Source organism: Ischnura elegans, chromosome 6 (genome assembly GCF_921293095.1).
Source record: "Ischnura elegans chromosome 6, ioIscEleg1.1, whole genome shotgun sequence".
Lineage (NCBI taxonomy): Eukaryota > Metazoa > Arthropoda > Insecta > Odonata > Coenagrionidae > Ischnura > Ischnura elegans.
Genome location: NC_060251.1, coordinates 83,291,115 through 83,311,198, shown reverse-complemented (window position 1 = coordinate 83,311,198; position 20,084 = coordinate 83,291,115). Strand labels below are relative to the sequence as shown.

The window sequence follows — 20,084 nt, the reverse complement described above, 5'->3', positions numbered from 1 at the left end:
TATATGTATGTATGTATTAAGTTGGGTAAAAATCGATATTACATTCACTTTATACACATGCCCTTAACCCTTTTGAGACGGTGGAGTTCTCGTCTTCGCATGACTGCTGTACTGAGCCCCAAGAGCCTCTTCCTTGCCCTAATGGAGCATTTTTGCAGGACATTCATTAAGAAGGGTCTGACTGATAATCATGCATGCTCAGCACCAACCTTTTTTGACCCTTCCCAGCAGGGTCTCCGCATTATCTCGGACTCCAAGGGTAGTTGTGCTCCCTCCTTTTGCATTTTATAACGCTACCAGTGGCATTCGTTTGCGGTCAATCATACTTCATTTACATAAATTGTTGCTTACATGAAAATTACAGATTTTGAATTGAATTCCTCGTTTTATTCTGAGAATTTTCAAATTTTGAATGAAGCTCTACCATCAATTTTAATGCATTTAATTAACATTAACAATTTCCATGTTGATGTTTATGATGAAATTGAGATATAAGTTAATATTTATCGTAGAATTTTGTTAAAAAATTGTAAACGCTTATCAAAAGACAAAAAAGTCAATTCTAAGTTTATATTTTATGAGAAAGGAACAAATGTTTATTTCGAAAACTGACTGAATGAACAACTGAATGACCACGGTCCCTTACCCCTAAGAGGGGTACTACAAGACAAGGGGTCTGGGTACCTGCTACAGGGTTTTGAAGGTACGGCCTAAGTTCTGCTTTGCTGGGTCCCGAAACTAAGAATTCGCGAACCCGTGGCCGTCATAAATGGGGGAGAGCAAGGAATTATATATTTTCGGCATTCGAACGCTTACGTAGAACAATCTCCAACAAAAAATTAGCTGCTTTTCATCATTCGTGGGGAAGGGGTTAAGAGAGTGTTTCGTAAGTGATACAGAACACAGCAGTTAATACATTTTTTCTTTAATGTAAATAAAAAATTTAATATTTTTGAACTTAAAAAAGTATCACATATGCATGTATATTTTCAATGCATTGCTAAATATTGTTGTAGCTGACAGAATGATGACAAGTTTACTTACAATACAATTTTTTCCACAGTCAATATATCACTGCGAGAGCCTAAGAGATTAGCAACAACAAGTACAGTTGTTCAAGATGTGTTTTCATTCATTATACTGTACAACTACCTCATTCCAATATCACTGTATGTTACAATAGGTGAGTAATATTTTAAGAGAACTTTTTTTAATTTTTAAAGCACTCACGGAGAGAAATCAAATTAACTAAATCAATATTTTTTCCTTTTCCTATAAAAGAAAATTTTGCTTTATTACAGAGCTTCAAAAATTTCTTGGAACTTTTTTCTTCATTTGGGATGCAGATATGTTCTGTGAAAAGACACAACAAGCTGCTGTGTGTAATACTTCAGACTTAAATGAGGAATTGGGACAGGTAAATATGTGTGAAGATGTTTTAAACTTTAAAACTAAATTTGGTTTGAAGAAAAATCTTGAGACTTCCATTTCTGCCCTCAAGTAGCCTGCAGACTAAGGACCAAAATTTGCTTTTCGTGTAAATTGAATACATATATACTTGCAGTATTGATTTTCAGTACTGACTGATTCAAGGAAAAAATCTATGTATTTGGTAGATAAGCCCATCTAAAATGTACATAATTAATGCTCTGTCATAATTAATTGATTTTTTTTTCAATTTTAGATTCAATATCTTTTCACTGACAAAACTGGAACCCTGACAGAGAACCTGATGGAATTCCAACGATGCTCAATCAACAAGGAAACATATGTGGAAACAAAAGGACATCTCATAAAGTTGAAAGCTGATGGAAGAGAAGAAAATGGAATCGAAATTCCATTTATGAGTGTAAGTCTTCATGTCATAATGAGTTGAGAAACTACCCTGCAAACTTATAAACTAGCAGCTATTACCAGGACAAACAATGAAATTTTGAAATATATTTGGGAAAAATAGAATTGAATTGGTTTCATGCAAGGCGGCTGATAGACATAATTCTAAAATTAAATATTTTGAATATTTTTCAGGCAGAAATTGAAGAATTTTTTGTTGCTCTGGCATTGTGCCACACAGCCCAAGTAGAAAAAGTGAAGTCTTCTGACTCCCTAAGAAATACTGTCAGTAGCAATAGCATTGAGGATGAGGAGAATGAAGACATAGCAGCAAGAGATCCTACATGCCTTGTCTACCAAGCATCTAGTCCTGATGAGAAAGCCCTTCTGGAAGCAGCTCGCAGGTAATCATCCAATGTTATTGCAAAATAAAAATGCTAGTCAATTCATGTCATTATTTCTATATTGTATCTTGCAAAATCAATGGAGCTGGAAATTAACATCAATAAAGATCATGTTAGTAGCACCAAGACATATTTGACAGTTACCCACACTGTCCTTTTCTCAGCCAAGAGCAAAGGACTCAGATTTATTATGCCACACACAGCATCAAAAGATTTTTTGACAAGACATCATGGACATAACTTTTAAAGTTAAGAGAGAAATGTATTAAAAGTCTTCTTCCAATTGTAAATATATGTATTGTGAAATTAAAATTAAGTTTGGCTTCATGCAGGTTTCAAAAATACTGTAAAATTATAGTCATTCTAAGAAGATTATATAGTTATCCTAACTCATTGGTGTGCATTCTTAACATTTAGATGCGGAGTAACTTACCTTGGTGAAAAAGATGATGTACTTTATGTTAAAGTGAAAGACAGAGTACGCATGTTCATGAGACTGGAGGTTCTTGAATTTTCCTCAGGTAAGACGAATCATTATATTTGGGACTACACTAGCAGATAAAAAGTCTAGCAGAGTGCATAAATTTTTGATTAATCAATAAGTAATGCATATTCCTACGCAGATATTCCTTCTCTATCACCTTCGATTCATCACTACAAGTAGGGTAAGGCCAGTAAATGTTTTTTAATGCAAAACAAATTTGTTTCAGAGAGGAGTAGAATGTCTATTGCAGTAGAAGAAGTTGTTTGCATTAATGGACAACTTGAATCCTGTGATTCCACAGTTCTCCTTTATTGTAAAGGAGCTGAAACAGTATTAGAGAAGCTGTCCATTAATGGGCCAAAGGAAGAGACAATAAAGCACATTGATGACTTTGCACAAGTGAGTATTTGGTGCATTTATTCTCTCTTGAGTGGGGTTCTGGTTATCTTGAAACTCACTACCTCATTCATAAAAAAGTAGTGGATTCCAAGATACCTTATCTTGAAATTGTTCACAGTTAATATGTAGATTACTAATTCCAGAATGACCTCGAAGATTGCCACTGCCTACAACCTGCTCCTAGTCACAGTTCTAATAAATCTGTATATACTTCCAGGCTTATGACATTCAATTTGAATGCATTTATAAAAAATATGATTTTTAAACTTTGCATTAAATATAGGCCAAGTCTTGAAGAATTAGTTCTATCATAAGAGAAAACAATGGAAATGAAAATGATGACCTTTTATGCTGATAAAGAATTAGATATTTTAAATCTAAGTACTTACACTTACCATGCAAAAAATAAAATATGAGGCAGTTATGGGGATGAAAATTTTAGTTACTATTTTCACTACTGAAAAGCCAAACATGAACCAATTTCATGATTAATATCCTTCATATAATGAGTTGCATTGCTATTTAAAAAAGATACAGTTAATAACATGTGTGATTTTGCTTCATTACATTGTACATAACCTACTACATACTATAATGATTTCCTTTTTCTAATAGAGGGGTTTAAGGACACTGATGGTTGGCCGACGTGTTTTAACAAAAAAGGACTTCAACAAGCTCTCAGCAGCCATTCAGAGTGACAGAATACGTCAGGCAGTTGCCACTTCAAAGAGGAGGTCACTGATTGGATCAATAAGAGCCATCCCACCACAGCCAAGGCATTCCATTTTAACGCACCGTCCTGGCCACTCTAGAAATCATTCTGCTGGAGGAGTTTTAGACATGGCAAAAGCTTTTGACCTCAGCAGAACTGAAGAAGAGGAAGCAGTTCCAAAGAGTCATTCAAATGAAGTCATAAACCCTTCATATATAGGTATGAATGGGATTACATCCCACTTTTCCCCGAGAATGGACACTAATTCCAGCAAAACTGATCCTCCCTCATCTAATAATTACGAATTGGATAAAAACATTGTCAGTGCTACAGACCCATTAGTGCAGGAAGATAGTGCAAGCAAAAGGTGTTCTCATAGTGATGTAAATAGTCAATTTGGTTACGCTTCAACAGAAATAGCTCAAAGTGTTAGTGAAGATGATATAAATTCTTTCAAAGATTTTAAAGAAAAAATAATATGTAGTTGTCAAAATAATTTTGACAGTGTGGACACCAGTTTTCAAGAGAGAAAGGCCAGCCTAGACAGTGCCACAATTACATCCACTAATGTAAACAAGAGAGCAGTGATGCAACACTCAAGGAGTAAGTCTAGCTCAGATTATGCCTATATTTATGGACCACGGCATAATACTGAGATGGGACCCAGGTCAAATCTTGGGAGGGAGAGAGCGGGCAGTGTAAGTATGCTAAAGAGATTGCTGAGTAGACAGGGTTCTATGCTGAATGCCAAAGAAAGTTCAGAGTCAGTGAGGTCTTTCACATTGTCAAGGAGAGACAGTGGTTTGAAAAACAGTGATGCCATTTTAGCATTTGAAAGTGGCCTGACAATTCTTGGAGCAACAGCTGTACGTGATCAACTACAGGAATATGTCCCAGAAACGCTGGAAAGTTTAAGAGCTGCAGGAATGAAAGTAAGAGAAAAATTGAAATAGTATTTCCACTTCTGGTATTGACTTAAATTTCTGAATCATGAAAACATCATACAACTCACATGCAATTCATTTACATTTGGTAAATGCTTCCTGAATGTTTTTTTACTTTGATGGCGACTAGAATGGTATGCCAAGCAACACAAAATGCTTATGTCAATTGCTAAAGACAGGCTAATACTACCACCATAATAAGTACCTCCACCTTTCCTGCCAACCAATCAACTAACTTGTCTTCAAAAGAATATATGACCTCAGCTTTAAAGAGGTTAATTTGATTTACAATATTTTGGCCAAAATAGAATTCAAGCTATTAATTTATAATATCGATTTCTAGTTTTGAAGGCTACTGTTTCATGATAATCAATTTCACAAATATTAACTCCTCAAAACATGGTATTCATTTGACAGATATGGATACTAACTGGGGATAAAGTGGAGACAGCAGTTAACGTTTCTTTCTCCTGTGGCCACTTCAAATCTGGAACCAAACAACTATTTCTTACGGGGCACACTAAATATGATACGTGCTGCCAGGCTCTAAATACTCTCAGGTATGTGTAGCAATTATGCCAAGAACACACTAACACAGTAATATTTTTTTTAAATATTAGATACCAATGCACACATAAAGAAATACATAAAAAGATGCACAAAGGTTAAGAAAACACTTAGCTGTTTCACAAAATAAAATATATTGCGACCGGTTTCGATACAGCGTATCATCATCTGGCCGATGATGATACGCTGTATCGAAACCGGTCGCAATATATTTTATTTTGTGAAACAGCTAAGTGTTTTCTTAACCTTTGTGCATCATGAAGGAGTTTCACCATGTTACGCCAACCACCATCGCATTTACATAAAAAGAATTATTTAAATAAGGGAGCATGAAGTATTTAGTGCACTTGGCAACGTGCCATTCAGTACCAGGTTCAAATCCCAGGTGAAACTTTTGGATACTCCCTCAAATTAAAATCCTTGCTGAGAGGTGGGCCGGAGATTAAGGGCATGTCTTCCTTGCACTGAAGACATGTCTTCATGCATGAATTCTTACATGCCTGAAGTTAAGCTCATCTTGAGCTCTACCCCCACCCTACCACAGTGGTGCAGCGAGGGGGGGTTTTGGGGGATAAACCCCCCCCCCCCCCCCAGAGCACAGAGAGATTTTTAAGTTTAATCCATTTTATTTAATTAGATTGATATCACTAATAGAATAGCGTAAGGATAAATAAGATATCCCTCAGAAAGCCGTAAAACTCACCATTTTGAACCATTTACATTATAATTCCGCAATTTACTAATCTCGCACCTACCGCTTATCCTGGTGGGTATACCAAACCCCTATACACACCCCAGTATTAGTTGCACCTAAACCTCCCCCAGCCTTAATTCCTGGCTGCACCCCTGCCCTACCAGACCAACCCTTGGGTTGAATCACATACTTTTCATCTGCTTCGAAAAAATATCAGTACATACTTCAAAATAGAAACTTCTCTGATTAGCCTCATCCAATAAAAACTTATTTTAAGTTATAACTCTCACCTTAGTTTAGAACCATAATTAGATCAATGACAACAACCGAAGTCACCATCTTACATAAATTATAAATAAGTAATGTCAATAAGAGTCCTAAAATAATAATTTAATCCTCTAATTTCTCTACATTCTACCACAGCACCATTGTCCTCGTCCTTTTTCTATCATATGTTCCCATCCCTTTCTTTCCTTACCTATGAATTTATTTATATGATACATGGATATTCAAATAATTATGCCATTCAAAGCATATTATTCTGGATGTTTATTTGATTGATTTTGCAGATTAAAATACATATTAGGGACTTGGACAATGATATTTCTTGTGTGTCACACCCTACACTAAAAACACAATTCCAGCACATTTTTCACCAGTCTCGCAGGTATTTTAAATGATAATGGTATTTGAGAAGACCATTCTACAATTTTTAACATGCCATTCAATCCCTACATCATACATCTCATTAAATCTGATAGTACTATACTAATACGCCATAAATTTGTTTTTATTTCTAATGCAATATTTTATTCTTTCAGTGAAAAAATAAAGTCAGACAAAGATAAGCAATATGGACTTGTAGTGGATGGTATGAGCCTTCATCAAATATTATGTGAAACTGATCAAGCAGATCATAAAAATGTAGTGAATCAGTTTTTAACCATATCTACCTCCTGCACAGCAGTAGTATGCTGTAGAATGTCTCCACTACAGAAATGCAATGTGAGTATAAAAGTAATATGCAATCTACAAAATCACTCATCATATTCTTTATTTTGTGAAATGAAACATCACTAGGTATTGAAAGGGATATGTGTAAAAAGGGTTTTTCCAAGGCTAATATAGGTATAGTATAGTAGGCAGAGATGGGCAAAATACACATGTCAAATGTATTTTAGATACAAAATACAAATTACTATTAAAATCTGTATTTCAAATACAAAATACAAATTACTTCTAAAAATTGTATTTTCGATACTAAATACAAATGTAATTTCAAAATACTCCATTAAAATACATGCCTTCACCGAAGTTCTTACCTAATAAAAAATTAAAATCAATTCAAATATGAACTATTTTTAGAATGAGAGGCTCAAACATTCTTACAACGTATTTATAGGAAACTGGCAATTATACCATTATCCATGGCAAAATGTCTTTAATAAAATGAAGAAAAATGTCTCGTGCACCTTTTGGAACAGCATAAGATTCTACAAGTCCCCTCCACAAATTACTCAATGCACAACTTCGTTTCGCCAACTACTCCACACGCAACTACATTTTGCAAGTATACAAGCGCCTATGTGTGTTACAGAAGTAAATTAAGGGGCAATTTATTGTCACATAGATGGCAGAGTAATACCGACTCATTCGGGATCCCTGCCATCTCGTCACACGCTCTTTCTAATTATGCACAAAAACATGTATTTTGATTTTGAATGTATTTAAAAAATACAAAATACTCTTTAGATGTATTTTCGTTACAAAATACTCTCAGGAAATGTATTTCCGATACAAATTACAAACTACAAAAGTATCGAAAATACGTATTTCAAATACAAGTATTTTCGATAATGCCCATCTCTGATAGTAGGTGTGTCCAGAGGTTCCCCTACTCCCTGCAGAATTAGCTTTGGGCCCTTATGAAACGTCCACAGAGAAGCCTGCAAAGCTTCTTTGAAGCTGAGCTCTTTTCAAGATTGTCACCCCTCTATAGAATCAATTCCGATTCTCCTGTTTTATCCAAACTGAAAAACATAGTGAGAATATTCCTCACACCTGAAAGAGCTAAATTCTAATAACACAAAGGCACATGCGCTACCTTTTCAATTTAACTAATTACCAAATAATTCAATTGCAGGTTGTTCAATTAATCAAGCATTTGAGCACAAAGCCAATAACTGCTGCTATTGGTGATGGAGCCAATGATGTTTCAATGATACAAGAGGCTCACATAGGTATAGGTAAGTATCCCGAGGTCAGCTTAAAAATTCATGCTTTGTATTAACTATTTTATCCAAAGCAAGCCATAGCAATATCAAATCTTCATTAAAAAACCAACAGTTCAGTTTTCTACGGTGTGCTATTTAAAGTATAAGACAAATTTCAAACATCATTGCCATTATCACAGATGAAAAATTCAACTAAAGTTAGAGGTTTAAGGCCTATCTGAATGCTATTCTGATTAGAATTTCTTTGCATTCATTTCAATGCTTTTCATTGGATTTATACATACTTGTTAAAAACCTTCTGAAAGGCCGCGACTTAACAGTTTTCCTAAAATTTGCGATATATTATTGGAGCTCATGCTTGAAGTAATGATATTTAATTTGATTTTAAAAATAAGAGATAACAGTAACATTTATTTAGAGTTGCTTCCAATGTAGCAAGTGAAAAAAAATGGTCTGCATATTTGATATTAACTTATACTCAAACTAAACTTGCAGAGGTTTCCTCAGAACACTTACTCCCGATCTCTGGAATACTTTCATTCCATGATCATAGCTTATAAACCTATCCCAATTGCAATTTTATAAATTGAGGTCCTGGAACTGTCTTTGGCATCTTCCTTTTGTACTGAGAAAGTACTCAGAGTAGATACCTAATAGATAGCCTTAAAAAGTGCGCATCAAATATGCCAGGTAACTTTCTTTCGTTAACGAATTTTTTTTTTTTTTGCAGGATTAATGGGAAAAGAAGGCAGACAAGCAGCACGAAGCTCAGATTTTGCCCTAGCTAGGTTTCATTTCCTACGAAAAGCTCTACTGGTCCACGGCCACTGGTATTATGTCCGCCTGGCAACCCTAATACAGTATTTTTTCTACAAAAATATAGTGTTCAATACTCCTCAAGTGTGTTTTGGTGCTTATAGTTTATTCTCCACTCAGGTAAGTTATTTTATTAAAACTTTTAATTTCTTACCTACATATATCAGTTCTAGATGAAACACCTTTTATAATTTTCACTAAAATAATTACCTAATTGACTGTTAATTCTGGGGATTTATCAGTGATCAGGGCCAGATCAAAGGGGGCCCCAAAGGGCTCGGGCCCTGGGCCACCCATCAAGCATGAGCATTCTGCAAATATAGAGGTAAATTCATAAAATCGGAAAAACAGAAATAACCACCATGTACGAATGGATTCAAAGTGAAGCTGGATTGTTTATTGGTCAATAGTCTAGTCGTCAGTATTGCCATTAATAAATGGAAAATTGTGTTACTTACATTTCCTATCATTACATTACGAATTGCAACACCTTGAAACTGTGGGACTCCCACCAAGATGGGCAGTGAGCCACCTACATCCTAAATCCCTCAGTGATCCCCCATATTGTTTTTTAATTTGATACACTGACAGAGTCAATCAGGAATACAATTTGTGTATTCAAGATAAAGTAAACATTACCAAGCCTCAGTTTACTGAACCTCAAAATCTGATGCATTTCTTAAAATCTGGATTTTTCGTTCAATGGTATCAGGCTCAACTACGTCAAAGTTGATATTCAAAAATGAAAAGAAGACTTTGTTGACTTCCCCTGATTTATTTCCTCGGTACGACATGTTTTAATTAGAGATGTGCGAATAGTATCCGCGAATACTCGAATACCTCGAATACTAGAAAGTATTCGATATTCGAGGTTTCGAATAGTTATTCGAAAAGTACCGCCTCGAATACCTCGAATACTTTGAATTTCGCGTCATACACTGTCGCACGCACGTCGTTGGTAGTTGACTCGGAAAAATGTAGAGAACTTTAGTCATTAAGTGCTCGCAGCGCCGTTTTACGCAAGTTGACGAATTACATCAAATTCGGGGATTTTAGTGGTGAAAAGATTTCGACGAGGGGAACCGAAAATGGTCAGGTGAAAAAATCCGAAAATCCCCGATTCCCCCCACCAGGAGAACCTCAGTGCCGTGGGATAGCAACCTTAGGGCATTTCCCACGATCCGCTATCCCCCTCCATTCAGCACTCGCCTCACCCACTCTGACGCTTTCCTCTTCTCCGAAATCAAACAAAAGGTCCCAGCTCGCGCAGGGATCGCATTACGAAGACCCCTGCTTCGAAAAAAATATCGAGTTACGAGAACAATAAAAACGTGTTTCACGCCCTCCACCCTTTTATCACCCACTGACCATTTTCTGGCTACCTGCTTCGAAGTTCCCCATTTCTGGAGGTCAACTGCTGTGTGAGTACCTTGGGATATTTACATTAGCGCATTTCCCAAGATCTGTTATCCCTCTCCATTCAGCACCAGCCCCCCCTCTGAGGCTTTCCTCTTCTTCGAAATAAAAAAAAGGTCACAGCTCGCGCAGGGATCATATTACGAAGACCTTAGCTTCGAAAAAATACCAAGTTACACGAGAACAATAGAAACGTGTTTCGGGCCCTCCCTTTTCTCCCCCACTGACCTTTTTTTTTCCTACCAGCTTCGAAGTTCCCCATTTCTGTGAAGGTCAACCGCTGCATGAGTCATCTATTAGCACAAAAGGTGTCAAAGAATGACTTTCGTCAATTGATGTTACACCTTTATTGAATTGAAATATTAGTAATGTGCGCGTAATTTCAAAAAGAATAAGACCAAACACGACGTATTTCTGAGTTTATTTAAGCATTTTACGCAAAGAAATAAATGTCAAAATACGACGGAGAATTTGCATTCTGGCAAAACTCGATATGAGCAGCAGAGCTTCTCGGAAGTTGATGCGGTATTTTTTTCCGAAAACATATATCAAGTTACAATTTATGAGTGGTGCTATAAATCTTTATTGTTACAGTCCCAGACAAAGGGATATTTTCTCAGAATATTTGGTTTCTCCCTGATAGCAATTCCAATTCATCTGCTTATCTCGTGAGAACTCCCAAAGATGGACTGAAAATAATTGAAGAAAATCCGGTGGAAAAGAGCTTGTATGTTGCAAAATGCCTCAGATTGTCAGCTAGCGCTTGGCAGCAGGAGTGGGGGTAAAGCGATGTTAGTTGAATTAATTATAGGCCCAATTGTTTCCATAAAATTAAAATATTCATTAATCAGCTAAATTCCTGTTCGAATCAATTAAAGGAAATCAAAATTACCCCCCAAAATCTTGTGTTGCCTGCTGCATAGGCAACCGAGTCAAACATTCCAGCATTCATCATTTAGTATTCGAGGTATTCGAATATTCGAGCAATGATTTAATATTCGAATTCGATATTCGAATTCGAGAAATCTGCTATTCGACCCATCTCTAGTTTTAATCCATAGAGGTCATTATCAAGTACAGTGCAACCTCGATAAAACGAGGCCCCACGGTGCTCCAATAAACACTCGCTATAGCGAATTGTCGCTTTACCGGGGGTGGAGCAAATAACAGCCAATATACCCGTTGCGAACAGTTATACAGGAACAGGAGTGGTGCGGCGACAGATAAATTTATATCCGATAAACGTAAGTATAAATCCAGACGAAAGGCGATGTTTTTTTTGCATCACTGAAATTCCTTACTCAAACAACGACTAACTATTCAAACAATTAATAAGCGCCGCACTGAATAAAAATCATGCAAAGCATTGTTTTTTGGTCATGGTGTCTGCCATCAAATGCTTTCTATTCACGCAACTCACGGACGTGCGGGTATGCTGCCGTCTGCTTTCTGCCGCCCGTGGAACAAAAGAAAATCAAGCATTCGCGAATGTTAATGCCACAGTATTTTCACCAAAATGAACTACTTATTTATATCGAACGACAGTTTACTACATGAATTTGAGACTGAGACATGTTAACTTCATTTCTAACAGATCGCAAGAAATTACAGAGATAAGGGACTCTTGGTGAAGGTTTTCCGGCGATCTCTCCGGCAATACACTCGCTATATGGCGAGTGCCAACACCAAAAGGGCCACGTAAAAACGAATTTTTTAAACATGCTTATTGTAGGGTCAATTGACGGTGCATCGGCTATCTCTCGTAATGGCGGGGGTCTCGCAATAGCCCGTACTCGCTTTAACGAGGTTCTACTGTACTTGATAATGACCTCTATGGATGAAGTCTTATGATTATCTATCAAGTACTTGATAATGACCTCTATGGATAAAGTCTTCTTTTCATCTGGATTTTTCTTCAATTAAATACACACAAACTTTCTGCTTGAGGCTTTTTAGCACTGGATTGGGTTCTCTCCATGGTTTCCAGGTTAGTTGCGTCAAGCTGTATTCAAGATGAGGTTTCCTGGCCAATACTGGCCACATCTTCAGATCAGGTCTGAGTCATGAGACATCAGCTTGAAAATAATTTGATTCAGGGATGAGGATGGTATGTCTGACGCACAAATTACATGGAAACCATAGAGAGAACAACATACATAAAAATTTTAATAAATTTATGAATTTTAATAACACTGCAGGTTCCTTCAAATAACACTTTTTCTCCTAATATCAACTGACATTGTTATAATTATATGAAAATACATTTTTCCCTGAAATCTTTTTCAGTCACTTTATGATGGCCTGTATCTCACGGCATACAATCTTTTAATGACATCACTTCCCATCACCTTGTTTGGCTTATTTGAACAAAATATTGATGCTCAAACTCTGATGAAATATCCTCACTTGTACCTGAACAACAGAGGCAATTCTCTCATGTCCTGGCCAAATTTCTTCAAATGGACCTCTCTTGGTAAGTATCATTGCATATTCAATGATTAATAACAATAGAAGCATTCAATAGTAATAGTTAAGGGTATCTCTATTTAACTAATCAAGGTCAAACCGATATCACCAACCTGTTTGGATTCTTAAAAATAAAGATAAAGAGCTAACAGAACAAATATGACTTGCATTCAATTTATAAAAGCAAAATTATTTCACCAAAAGAGCATACATTTCTATAATTTTGCAGCTAACTCATCCCTCTCCTCATTAAAATCAACTAGCAATAACTGACAGCTTCATTTACATGTGGTATGTCAATTCAAACTATATTATGTACCCACTCGACAATAATATTTTTTTTAATTTCTTCTAACTGCCTAACTTGAATTTTCATCCAATAAAAACAACCTACTTTTACTTAATGCATCAAGGTTTGAATTATTTATTTGTATGTATTAATATTTTATTGTATAAGTATTCACGAGTATGAATATTATAATTTCCTAAATTATCTCCTATTCTGAAACAGGCATATGGCATGCACTAGCCCTGTACTTCGCTGTTTGGGGAGTTTGGCAGGCAGATAGCTCAATCTTAACAGATGGAGGTCCAGCAGATCTGGGATGCTTTGGCACAACAATATTTCACATTGTGGTAATCGTTGTAAACCTGAAGGTGAGTTTACAACTAAAATATTTACCATGAGCTGAGGTGCTGTGTGTACTATAATTTACCACAGTCAATGATAAATACCATCGTCAGTGAAAAATACTGTCAAAGTTACTTTACTATTCATATTTTAATTACAGATATGGTTAGAGAGCAAGTTTTGGACGAGGATATTCATCTTATCAATTTTAATTTCAATATTTGGCAACATGCTCCTGACATATTTCTACTCAATCGTTTCTGTGTAAGTTCCTTTTGTGTACCATAATACACTAAAAAATGATCAACAAATAATAGTCACCACTAAGAAAATGTATAACGACCAAAAAATCTTTTTCAGAGAGTTTCAGATGTATGGAGTTTACTCAGAATTACTCCAATCACCAACCTTCTGGCTATTATCCACAGTGGTAGTAGCTATATGCCTGATACCTGATGTAGTGATAGCAGTATTGAGGAAACCAATGAAAATATTGAGGAGGCTTAATAAGGTAAATATTGATAACTGATATTTTTATGATAGTGAATAAAAAGATACTGAGAGGAAATAAAAATCCAGAAGCAAAAATGAAATGAGTAGATGTTAATGCATCATGCAGTACTGATGTCATTATTATGTTAGAAGATTACTACATGTGTTATTTTTTTGTTTGTCTTTCGTCTCATTCAAGGGCATTTACTAAATCATAAATCTGAACATTAAGTTTTAGTGTTACAGAAATCATTGTATTCATCTGGAAAGAATAACATTCAACTACCAAAAAGTATCTACTTCACAACAGCAATATATTGGCCTACTAAACAAGGCACTATAAAAGGAATATCATTATCTATTAAGTAAAACAGGAAAGTAGGTATAGAAATTTCAAAAATGCATATGATATAATGCAAGCACATAAAATACCCAGCCCAATACTTAGCACAGAACCCAGAAAACATTTTTTTTCAAACAGTCAGCAAATACAACAATTCAAACATTTCTTTATATGTTAAATGATTGTTTTTCATGTCATTATATGAATGTGTACATGCAAAATCAGCAATCACCAATCAGCTAGATCAATTTCCATGGAGTATACACAAAAATATTTAAAAAGTTGAGGAACACTTCCCCTCAAAAGCTAAGAGAGAACTATAAATTTACTCTTATGGGATCTTTACTCATATAAATTAACTCTTTTACCCATGTGATCATTCACTAAAATTACAAATCATGATTCATTAAAGGTTTTGGTAGATGGGAGGGAAAGATAAGTTATGGCAAAAAATACATCTTCCTCATTCAATATTTCTCTTAGAAGTTTAAAATTAAAAAAGGCAAATACTGCCACCCACTATTCATGAGTTGGTGATGTCACAAGCAGCAACGGCTCTGGCATGTGTCACATGGGTGGGCCAAAGGTGAGCCAGATTATAAAATGGGTGGACCTAACCTCAAGGTAATGCAGATAAATACGAAGGACAAAACAGCATAAAATATTAGGTAATTTATAGACCTCACAAAAATGGCACCCCTTTCCTGACATGCCTCACAACAAAAACAAACTATGCCTCTGGCCTTAACGCATTTCTGAGAGTGCATTCATTTTATATTCACTTGAAACTTAACAGAATGGTTTTCCCATATGCATATAACTGTACACAATTTATTTTAATATTATAAAATGAAGTTTAACTTTGGACTTCAATTCTGCAATTTGCCCATCTTAATTGGCTGGGCCTGGGCCCTCCCCTAGCACCATCACTGGTCACAAGGGTATTGTTCCATTAACTCGACCAGGAAGAACCATTCACTGAGGGAAGAAATAGCTCAAAAGAGTGGAAACAACAAGGAACCACATGATGCCCATGCACAAGGCCAAGGAGCAGCTGAGAATCGGAGACAATTTGGCATAAGCTTGTGATGTACCAAACACTTCGGCAGAATAATACCCATAAAAATGTAACAATGAAGCATCATTCACTCACTCAACACAAAGGTTAATTTAGATTAGTTCACCCCAGACAAAGCCAAAGATGAATGATTTTCATATGTTTACGATTTTAGGGACAGATCCTTTATCTGGGCAACCTTGCACTTCAAAGATTTTGGTCTAGGGCATCCAAATGCTTTATCTAGGATTTGATCCTGAGGTTTGTTCGGCAGGCCAATTCTCTACCCACTAAGCTACCAAACTCCTCAATACATAAGTAGCTAAATGCCAAAAACGTACCTACTGCTTAAGATTTGAGATAGACCCCATTCTCTCCCAATGCTAGTACATATATCACAAGCATAAAATAGAATGGATATCAATAAAAGAAGTGATTAGGTAAAAAACTTATGAATCCAAGGAGTCTAGATCTTAGCACACACTTCTTACATTCTAAATGATCTGAGGTTGCACATGCTGTGTCTGAACCTACCTAAAAGACCCTGCTTGTCAAAATTTCACCAAGAATTTAATTTTCTCACACCAGTGAATTTGCAGTGTTGGAAAACTCTTCAAAATGAAACAAAACTGAAGTAAGGCCAATTAAAAATGTTAACCTTAAAACAGATTACATATTAGCACATATACCTCCTCCGTCAATAAATATTTAAGCACATAGGTTCAAAATGCCAGGCATTCAAAAGATTATAGTGCCAGAGAATTCTGAAACATTAATCAGTGAAGCCGTTTACCATTTCTCATGAGATTGAAAATTGTATACATAGTAAAATTCCAAACTCTTCCTTTCAATCCATAATTTTAGCAAATCAAGTGCCATTCTCCAAGTCAAACCTTGAGAATGACTCTCAATGTGCAGACATCCATGTCCGTCAAAAACGTGTGTAATCTGCATAAATTATTTCCAAAGAGACCTGTTTACAGATAAAATTAAACAAGAAAGCACTTTAAAAAACTTAGCTTCACAACTTCAAGGTTCATCGACAATGTCTATTTAATTATTTTTTGGGTGTCAAGAAGTTGGTCTGTATTGTTTTGTCTGAATTTACTGCACCATTTCATGTATGCTCTAAGGAGAATGTATAAATATGTCATGATGTTTATTTCCACAGAGACCAACTTCTCAACACCCCAAGAAATCATAAAATATATTTACCAAATATAATTCATCATTCTAACAAATTCTTTCAAGCTATATATGCAGTGATTCAAGACCTATGATAACTTATACATAAATGTAATTTTTATTTCCCTAAACAGAGAAAGATGGTTGTGACACCTTACAATGGGTCTTACTCCTGGAAGAGAAACTCAACTGGAATTACAATTTCAACCAGCAGACTAGTGAGGCAGGATGCTTTTACTTGAGAAATAAAACAGAGAAAATAATAGTTGATTAAGCCCTGCATAAATCAATCAGTAGTTCTTAAGAAACTACCACTGCCTCTCTTAAAAGGCTGAAAGAATTCAAGATCGACACCCAAGTTACCAAATTGTGTATTTGGGAAGCAGCAATCCTCCACGTAAGACATCTTTGAGTGGGAGGAAAATTTTGTGAGAATGATTTCCTGAAATAGCTGAAGAAAAATAACCACCAAGCAATACTATTAATATGAGCTTGATTATGGACCAACAGGAGGACGCACGAATATTTTTTTCTATTTTTGATAACTTACCAAATAAGAAACTGTGATTTATGAGAAAAAGTGAAATGAAGAGATTGTGATGTGAGAAAATCTTGTATATTGGGCCTTCTGAGTTCAACTCCAGTGCCATTATTGTCACATTCCTTAATAGGAATACATGAATTGAAATATGTACATTAACATTCTAGAAGAAGGATCCAACATCCTTGAAAATTGTTCAGCCATAATAATTTTTTTCCTGAAGACTGAAATGAATGATTGCCTTAAAACTGCACCATTACTTTTCTAGCATTTTATGATCTCTTGTAAGATATTTAAGAACATATATTTATGCATACAACCATTAAGTAAAAAAAACTGATTACGTTTCCACTTATTTATAAACAATGCCTGACCTTTATTTTGCATGATTTTATTCCAATTGAATTCATCTAAGGAGAGTAAATGATATCACTCGCAATTATACTCTGACTGTAAATACCAGAAATAACAAGTATGACTAAAGTATGTTGAAAACTATATCATCATAACACTTGGAAAAGTTAATGACAGAATAGTAAAAGGTACTCCTTTTATTTCTAGAAGTTATCAACGTCATCCCGATTTTAAGTTACTTATTTCCAAAATGAGGAATGTCACTTCTGTTATTTTAGATTTTAAAAACTCATTACTTCACGGCTACAATTAAGTTCTTCATTCTAAATTTTACAAAACTGTCCATTAATAACAACCTACAAGTATAATGATAAGACAAAGTCTCCAAATTCACCAGATAGAAGAAGTTATCTCACTCATAATGAAAGATTTTTGTTCTTTTGCTACGCAGATATTATTCAAGGAAACTCGAAAATAGGCATCTGCTTTCACAAGAAAACTTTAATATGATACCGTGCCATTTGACCCACCCAAGAGAGGATGTGTAGACTGCCTCTTTTCCCCTGCAGGATATTGACCTTAGGCTCATCCAAAAGTTTTAAAAAAAAGAAAGAAATGAAGTCTTAGTCCAGTGAAGTGGAGTGCAGATATTCTGACTAATTGCCTAGCAAAACTTCACAGGTCTGAATTGCCCTCATGCCTGCCTCCTGATAAATTCTTATTCTCCTAAATGTCATCAGAAATCTCGTAGCTTCCATGTGGCTAATGTTCAATTGTCTGTGCAGTCAAACTAAGATCTCCTATAGTAATGAGAGCTGCTGAGTGTGACCAAGAGAAGCTGAATGAGCACAGAATCACTGGTTAAACTGATTACATATATGCATTCAAGACAATGCTATCTAATGAAATAAAAAAGTTACCATTGTGGTTCTGCAATGCTATTGACCCCATAAGGGGGGACTGGCGCTAACCCTCCAACCCCAAAACCCCATATTGATGGCTAAGTTCTAACAACACGTATCTCAAATTCGGCCAGTTTGAGACAGGTATTTTAAAGTGTAATGACATTAAAAAAGTAAAATACAATCAAAAAACAACTCTTTTGTTTGCGAATGAATGTTTCTTTTTCAACTTTATGAACTTTTGTTTTTAATGTCAATGTGCAAGTAAAAAAAATAATAGTTTTTTTGCTTTCCTGAAAAGTTGCTATTTTTGACATACCTATTGTTAGAACTCAGCCATTGATATGTATCTCAAACTGCCTAAATGCCATACCCATCTACAGTGAAAGGAATTGGCGAGGATGGACGTCGGGGGTGGAAATGCCTCCAAAAAAATTGTCATAAACAAGCGAACCCATGGTTTATTTTCGATCTTTTTACGTCACATCTTTGGCAACAAATGGAACTGCCATCGCACCCTCACTCCACTTCATTTTCTGACCTTTTCTTTAGTCTTCTATATATTTTCCATTTTGCTTTAGTCATCGGCAAATGCAGAGATGACCAGATGCTTCACTACTGGTCTGCACAAGATTATCCCCTCAAGCGTGACTTTAAATGCCCGTGGTCATTCTCTCAGCGTGTGCGACACAGCGTTTGTGTTGTCCGATTGCCATGCCTAAAGCGTGCGCGACACACCCTATGCGTCTGAATGTTTCATTAGGTATTCCTATCTCTTCAGCTTCCATATATGTACTTTTAGTGAGTACATATATATGTGAGACACATCTGCCTGCTATCGTTCTGTGCCCCTGTGTGGTCTGTGTTTGCGTTCTCGTATGTTTTAGAATATTTTTTTCTGGCTGATGTCAGAAAAGAAACGCTTCCTCTAGGGTCAGCGTCTGGTGGATGCTAATGAAAGATATCCTTCCACTCAAGCTCTGGTTGTGTGCTTTCTTAGCGATTGTGTGTGACGTGTGGGGATGCTGAATGCTTTCGTCTCCGGTTCATTATCATCTGCTTCTCTGCCTCATCGTTTCCTTTCTCTTTCATCAAGGCAATGATAGTGAAGGCATGGTCCGTCCAGGCATTGTCACTCAACACCTCTCGGAGCCTCGAAGAGCGGCCAGTATCCCCACATCTTGGTATCTTATTTACGACGTTTGAGGCTAAGGGTTGGGGTGTTTTCACCCCTACGCTTACTTTGGTGATTTTTTTATTTTTTTTTCGGCCTTGAATCCACTCCATATCTGTACCCCTCTTTAGTTGACCATGGCTTCTAGCTTTGTGCTAGAGTTGTGCGATGAGCAAGTGCTTGACGCTTTGTAAGAAGAGAGCGCAGGATGCTCAGATACTACTTTGGAAATTTCAATTGGATACTCTCTGGATTCCAGTTCCGAAGAGAGCGAAGGACCTTCTCATTTTTCTGTGAATCTTCAAGAAAATAATTGGCAAGAGATCGACAGTGCTGACCCTCCTCAACCTTTTGCGTGTGAATTAGTGGGAAAACAAATATAGCCTGTTCTGTGTATAGATGATCCCTTGGCATATTTTGAGTTATTTTTTGATGA

The 20,084-nt window shown here is 36.0% G+C and overlaps 1 protein-coding gene across 2 annotated transcripts in view; it reads left to right on the top strand.

The window, feature by feature from the left end:
• LOC124161083 (phospholipid-transporting ATPase IF-like) overlaps nucleotides 1–17,716 on the top strand; it is a 143,726-nt gene extending 126,010 nt beyond the window's left edge. For both annotated transcript variants that reach the window (XM_046537267.1, XM_046537268.1), the window contains 16 exons: nucleotides 1,064–1,183; nucleotides 1,302–1,417; nucleotides 1,685–1,849; nucleotides 2,029–2,237; nucleotides 2,655–2,758; nucleotides 2,948–3,120; nucleotides 3,736–4,764; nucleotides 5,194–5,336; nucleotides 6,859–7,042; nucleotides 8,181–8,283; nucleotides 9,002–9,207; nucleotides 12,790–12,976; nucleotides 13,481–13,626; nucleotides 13,761–13,864; nucleotides 13,961–14,111; nucleotides 16,812–17,716. In XM_046537267.1, the coding sequence (XP_046393223.1) occupies nucleotides 1,064–1,183; nucleotides 1,302–1,417; nucleotides 1,685–1,849; nucleotides 2,029–2,237; nucleotides 2,655–2,758; nucleotides 2,948–3,120; nucleotides 3,736–4,764; nucleotides 5,194–5,336; nucleotides 6,859–7,042; nucleotides 8,181–8,283; nucleotides 9,002–9,207; nucleotides 12,790–12,976; nucleotides 13,481–13,626; nucleotides 13,761–13,864; nucleotides 13,961–14,111; nucleotides 16,812–16,919 (3,248 nt within the window). In that variant the 3' untranslated portion in view covers nucleotides 16,920–17,716. The remainder of the gene's footprint in view (nucleotides 1–1,063; nucleotides 1,184–1,301; nucleotides 1,418–1,684; nucleotides 1,850–2,028; nucleotides 2,238–2,654; nucleotides 2,759–2,947; nucleotides 3,121–3,735; nucleotides 4,765–5,193; nucleotides 5,337–6,858; nucleotides 7,043–8,180; nucleotides 8,284–9,001; nucleotides 9,208–12,789; nucleotides 12,977–13,480; nucleotides 13,627–13,760; nucleotides 13,865–13,960; nucleotides 14,112–16,811) is intronic.
• The last annotated feature ends 2,368 nt before the right edge of the window (nucleotides 17,717–20,084 follow it).